Source organism: Anopheles cruzii, chromosome 3 (assembly GCF_943734635.1).
Source record: "Anopheles cruzii chromosome 3, idAnoCruzAS_RS32_06, whole genome shotgun sequence".
In the NCBI taxonomy this organism is placed as follows: domain Eukaryota; kingdom Metazoa; phylum Arthropoda; class Insecta; order Diptera; family Culicidae; genus Anopheles; species Anopheles cruzii.
In genome coordinates, this window is record NC_069145.1 from 58,666,469 (window position 1) to 58,673,446 (window position 6,978).

Here is a 6,978-nt window from a genome sequence, read left to right on the forward strand (position 1 = left end):
TATTTTACAAATTCATATACTAGGTTGTTTACTAAGTTTTGCGGGTCGATACCACAGGGCGCTGCTAAAAGCCCAATTTTTTTGGTTATATTGGTACACTCTTCAAATGAACGTGCGTGAACATATAAGCAACATTTTGAGCTTTTTCAAAAGGATAAAGTGGATTTAATGCATTGTATCATCACTTTGGATGAGATTTGGGTCTATCACTATGATCCTGAATCAAAACAAGTGGCTGAGGAGTGGTGTGAACCCGGTTCTTCAGCTCCAAAAGGAATTCGCGTCCAGAAATCGCAGAAAAAGGTAGAAAGCATCAGTTTGTGTGATGCGAATACAATTTTGTCAGCGGATTACTTGCAAATTGATAAAACAATAAATTTTTATTATTTTTGTAACATTTTTGACCATCTGAAAGAGAAAATTTGTGAAAAAACCCGGTTTGCAGAAGAAAAACATCCTCTTTCATCAGGGCAATGCACCGTGTCACAAGAGCAATTAGAAAATGGCAAAAATCCATGAATTAAAGTTCGAATTGCTGGAGTATCCATCCTGTTCACTAGATTTAGCCCCTAGTGACCCATCTGTTTCCAGACCCAAGTAAAAACATTCGTGAAAAGCATTTCTCATCAAATGATGACATCATAACAGCTGCGGAAGCGTATTTTGAAGCCCTTTCAGTTTCTCACTTCAGGGATGGAATATTTAAATTTGAGTCTCGTTGGTTCAGGAAGGCCATACTGAATGATTGGGTGTGTTTCAAACCATAAAAATGTGTCCTTCTTATGGACCCGAAAAACTTAGTATACAACCTAGTACACAGCGCCATCATAAGAACCTAGCCTTAGAGAGTGCCAGAGATAGTTCTGACAACGCGATTGAGCGTTTCAAATTCCATTCTAATGAAATTGAAATGAAACAAACAACTCTGATTGCTTAAGGTGACACTTTTCGCACCTTGCTACGGCCATCGCCTGGATCGCCCGTAATTACCCGAAAGCAGTAATGACGCGTTTATGACAAATCAAAATTAAATTTAACAAAACGTGCGACATCCGGCCAGTTCTTCAGGCGCGCAGTAATAAGGCGCGCGCGCGCCAAACTCGAGTACCACGTGTCCACGAGCCGGGCGCGTGAACAGATCTGCGATAAAGCGCAATTAAATCGTCGTTAAACAGAGGGCACCCTCTCTCTAGTTCCATCGGCTTCGGCCGGGCGCTGTCGGGAAATCGGAAACAAATCGCTCACGCAATCCATGTCGCAATCTAACTTACGGTTGTCCGTGCTGGAGGGTGAATTTTGTGCTCCGTTTTTTTTTGTATGTTTTGTAACATCCAGCAACCATCTGGCGGTATGTCGTGCAGGCCAACCCTCCCCCGAGGCGCATTCCGCCGCCAAAAAGTGCCCAAGCACCATCATCTTCAGCACCACCACCGCCACCACACAATCTCGAGTGTCCTCGAGCGAGCATTTAACGCACCGCTTCCAGAAGTGGTTGGCGCAAAAGTGAAAAATGAAATTCCCCGTCCCCGAGTTTGACATTCCATCTGGCGCGTCCGGAACCGGCGTGCCAGCAAATATCCGCCCTAACCGTCCCGTGGGCAACGGTCCAAATAAAAACGGTAAAACTTCGACCCACCGCTCGAAGTCAAATGGCGGCGGCGGAGGTGTTTCGAATCGAATTTCGTTACGTTCGTTAGCGGTGGTGTCGAAATGTAGCCACAGGCATCGCACGCGCGTGCCATTCGCGGCCACGTGCGTGCCGATCCTTGCTTGGGCGAGGAAAACTTTGCAACAACCACCGCCAGGTTTGGTCGCGGTCTCCAGGGAACGAAGAATATTGTTTGCCTAGTGTGAATTGTTAGTTTGCGTTTCGCTGTTCCTCGGGCGACTCTCGGGTTGGGACTACTGCAGAGCGCGGTCAAAGGATTCTGCATCTGCATCGGTTACGATGCCCTTTCAATCTGTGGCAATTTCACGTAATCCCTAGTGCTCCAAGGGCGCACACGGGGCCACGGCCGACATTCGATTACATCCTTTCTTCGCAGAAACGGTTTCTTAAATCAACAGATGAAGCACTACTTCAAACATTGCGCGCGAGCTTACCGTGCATAGTTATTCATACTTTACGAGCTAGTTGAGTGTGTACGTAGGGGACTCATATGGAAGTACGAGGGGACTCATATGGAATCGCACAAGGCGCAAGATTGGGTGTAATGTCTGGTACTTGAAGCGAATGAGTCAAGCAGATGCTGAGAGTAACATAGAATGCGCCCGCGAATTTCAATCAAGACCAGCTCTTATTTACATGAAGGTTGATGCGTTGAAATTAAAACATTTTCTAAACATTACTGCTGGGAAGGCTTGGAAAATGACCACGTTAGAAAGGACAAAACTAATAAATCTAGTACTAGTCACTGATGAACTATTGAAGTTATCAGGACTTTGTGTTATGTTATGGGTTGGCGGTAATTTTAGCTCCATCAAATGGGATCGTACAATTCTAAGAATCGGTGATTCCAGAAACTGTTTTTCGAGCTATTTTGATTCACCATCAAACTTCTTCGGAAATCGAGACACGCGGTACTCGTATAAAAGGAGCACGGTTCAAATGGTAAATGGTGGATGCTTTCATTACTGAGCAACCAACGCTCGTTGATTTTTAAAGCGTTTTTAGTCGGCTCTGGTCTTTAACATGATGAATTTATGGGGTAAATTTATGAAAGGTCTCTGGAACAAAATTTAGACAATTTACACAATTCGTTCTAAGACACTTTATTCTTAATTTAATCTGCACAGTATTGTTAATGCCTAATTGAACCCAATTGCATTCATTTCATTGCAATAAGCAAGCTTACTCAAGATCTTAAAATCGTGTCTGATCTTTTTGATCGCTCAATCTACTTAATCACGTCCACGTCAAACTGCTCCTGTCGCCGTCGTTTTTAAATTGTTGTTCAAAAGTGCGCAACAATTTGCAACACGACCCCGTGTCCCGTAATTACCGCAATACGGCCTTCGTCAACGGTTGACCACGGCGTGGACTCTCCACCGTGCACTTTGGTGATTCAATTAAAAGCGTTTAATTAATCCAATGACTTGCACACGTGCAGCAGCAGATTAAACGTCCGTCCACGGGCTGATGGACCGAGGCGCACGAGTTTATCCTTTGAGTCCCCATTACGATCACCTTGTTTTCGCCATTATGCTGTCAGCCTCAGCCATCCGGCTCAGCGTCAAATCGTCCGGCCCCGGGCAGGACGATTAATCACAAACAAAAACATGTGTTTCCGGTAAAAGCACGTTTCCACGGTGCGCCAAGCAAACAGTGCGACCAGCCCAGCGGGAGCACCTCAATTACATGGAAATAGAGTGGAAAACACTGTGCCACAAGCTTATTACAAACAGGTTGCCCGAGAGTTTGCACAAAAATGTTGGTCGCGCACATCATTTCATTAATTCGGTAAACATTGTATCGCGTCCCGGACAACCGGACAACCGGCCAACCGGATCCGCGGATGTGGTTGTGGTTGTTGTTTTGTTGGGATGCCCGATTTTTCCCCGGTGGTCACCGGACATTGGATTTCGAACACGATTGATTCCGGACCAACATCGGTGATCGGTATCAGATATTTTACAAGCGCACGTGGCACGAATCGGAAACGGAAGGAAACAAGCTGCCAAGTTCGAGCAAGAAGCTCGCCGCGGAAAAGTAAAGCTCAACTGGAACGTTTCCAACGGTTTTTTTTTCTACTGCCAATAAATGGAAAACACACAGACAAATTGACAGGCGCTTCGGAAAAGGGGCAAACGTGCCCGGGTGCCCCATCGCGGCATAAAAAATCGAACGAAAACCCAGACACGTTGCACAAATACGGTGCAAAAAAGGGACAGTCACGGCGAGTCCGTAGCGATGGGGTCGATGCAGGCCACCGGCTCCGATGGATCCGATAATTGTTGCAAGTTCATCATTTCCACATGTTTTGGGGCGCCGGTTTGTGTTTGTACTGCATTTGTCCACGCCGGCTGGTTGGCTACATTTTTATTGCAACCGTCCCAATCAAGGGGACGGTCATCCTTCGTCCTTGCGGCGCCACAGGCAAATAAGGACCAAAACAACAAATTACCTTCATGGACTCGCCTGGGCTGGGATGGCGCTTTAAACTCGACGCCAAAAAAACACGGATAACATAAAATGGATCGTCGTCACCGGCCACCCACGGTTATGTGTGTATGTGTCCACGACCATCCCGGTGTGAGCGAGCCCAGGTGGGGGGGGGGGGCTTGGCATCGGTTGTATCGCAATCAATTTAATCGCTTCCATCACACAATCGGACACAATTAATATCAATTACAGTGCACGGGTCCAGGCACCGCGCCCAGGACCGGAGCCGTGCGAATGAAAATTAATTAGATTTTTGTCGAATATCCTTTTGAATCGCGCCGCCGCCTCGGGGAACAGCGTGGGACCATCCGGACACCGGGGCAGCGAAACGGCCGCTAGAGAAACCTTCCGATTGGCGCCTCCGGATTCGATTGCATCAAACACTAAACGGGTCGAAGCGTTTGACTAGAGAGAGGCTCAAGAGCTTAAGATCACCACGGGCGTGTGTGTGTGTTTGCCCACTGGAGAACTATGCTCTGTCTATGCGGGGAGCTCGCAATTAACGGATGCTGCGATGCGGCCTTCAAGACCGAGGAGAAGATAACGAGACAAACAAACAGTTCCGTCGAGTGACGGCTCCTCGGTTGCTGCTGCTGCTGCTGAAACGGAACATTGAAATTAATTGATGTTTAACCATTTAAGACTAGACTAGTGACACCGACACCCGACGTGGGAAAAAGAAACAATGGGATCCACGCGCACGAAACAGTGGGCCAGTGTGTGTAAATAGGAATGCAAATTGAAAATCTTCTCTTCGCAGAGCGTTTTGTCAATAGGAAATGGCGCCAGAGGCACGTGAACGTTGTGTGGCTTTCGTTCAATGAGCAGGGCATGTTTGTCAGTGTAATTGAATTTAAATTCACAATCAATTCCTAACTTATCGATGCCGGCAAACAGACGGACAAAGTTTTGCAATTGTCTTTCGCTAAAAGCGGTGCTTTATTTGAGCATTCGACTGAGATGATAAATATGGTCGTTTATGCTAAACACGGTCGAAAATTCTTCTATTCTTTGATTTACCGTTTGAACAAAATTTATCATCATTAACTACACATCTTTGCCAGAGGAATTAATTAATTAATTAGGAGTTAATCATCTTGCAGAAACCACGAATAACACAGGAACATTTTGTAGTGAAACTCATTCAATTAAATTCGCTGTGGGCTGCCGATCGCCAAATTTATAGTGATAATTACGTTGAAAAGCCTTTCACATTCTACTGGCGGACACCAACTAATAACATGCTATCGGTCTTAAAATGACAAATTTGACTGGCAGCTTCTAAGCGGTTCACGCTATTTTCCCTGAGGCATATTTTTAGAATAAGTATGATTCCTCCTATGAGCATCCTGGAGGACGAACGAATGTTCCTTCCCACATGAGAGGTGCTTTTCGCCGCAAGGATTAAACAGTATTTTTCGCACTGATCGCCCCTCAGACGGCTTACAAAGACGAACGGCGGGATGTTGAAGCAGCAGCATGTTCTGTTTGCGAGTTTATAAAAAAGAGCACATTATCTCTCCGCCCAGCAAAACCCGCATGTGGCGCAATGGACTTCCCTCGCCCCTCGACGGTATGTTTTCCTTCCACTGGTGGAAACCTGAACCGGCGAAGCGACACAATACAACGTTAATGATCCAGAAAGAAGTGTACGGAGAGGAAATGTTGCCTCCGCCTTCGAAAACATCCTCGAAACTTCTACCGTGATTTGTGACACACGTCACAACGGGATGCCGAGCGCGGACCAACGTTCGCCGGATGATCTTGCAAAAGGAAAGATGTACTCCCCGGAACCGCGCTGGGGCTAATCATATCGTGGATTCCCGCTGTGAGCGCCCCGCGTTGTTGGCGTCATTTCTGCCGGCGTTCTGGCCGATTGTGGCCAACTTGCTGCCCTCCCACTTGACGCAGCTTAGCAAAATTAGATTTCCAAAAGAGTTCAGAAATCTTCCCTGGCCATACTTATGGGGAGCATTACGAACGGAAAACACCCCAAACACTCCCCGGTCTGCCCACTTTCGCTCGGTTAAAGAAAGTGTCCACCGGAAGCCGGCAGCTCCCTGCGGATGCGGAACGGAAGCGAAATCTTAACACCGAAGGATGTCCGGACGTTGAAGTCACCGTGAAAATATCTCGTCATTAAGATGATTGCTGCTATTATGATGGACACCCGAGGCGAGGCAGAGAAGTCGTGGAAAGCGGAATGGTGGGCAATCATTCGCCCCGAAACGGAGGCAGAGGCAGATAAGTTTCGAGACGGCACCGTCGTACTTTGATTTCACTTCTAGCAATCACCGTTGAATGGGAAGAAATACGGCAATTACGTTCTTTTCACAATGATTGGTTGCGGTTTCGAACGTTTGCGCAAAACAACGGTCCGTAGGGTGCCAAATGTCGCAAAAGTGATGGTTTTGATTTCTTGTTTTCGCCCCCGAAATCGTTTCTATCAGTGGACCATCAGTTTTAATGGTCTTCACTTATGTGAGCCGTTTGATATAAAAATACGTTTTAATTAAAACATTCTTAAAGACTGCAACAACTGCTATTTTTTATTCCGAAGTATTTCAATACTAAGGCTTACTCTTCCCCCTAAGTAATCAATAAAATATATCCACTGTTCATAGATCCACAAGGCCAGTTTCCAGTTATCGTATCTGGGGGCGGCAGACGAAGCGTGAAAAATCGATTTGACATTAATCTTTAACGTTAAATCGTTTATGAGTCCGCGAATTCATATACGATTTGACATTTTTACGCTCGGATTTACGCTTCGTGTGGGCCCCCAGTATCACTTATAATTGAGTATAGTATCCTGC

At 46.2% G+C, this 6,978-nt stretch overlaps 1 protein-coding gene across 1 annotated transcript in view; it reads right to left on the reverse strand.

Annotated features, from left to right (window-relative positions):
• Positions 1–569: 569 nt before the first annotated feature.
• Positions 570–6,978, reverse strand: part of LOC128270681 (protein dissatisfaction-like) — a 25,564-nt gene continuing 19,155 nt past the window's right edge. The window contains exon 9 of the mRNA XM_053008092.1: positions 570–581. Coding sequence (XP_052864052.1) covers positions 570–581 — 12 coding nt within the window. The remainder of the gene's footprint in view (positions 582–6,978) is intronic.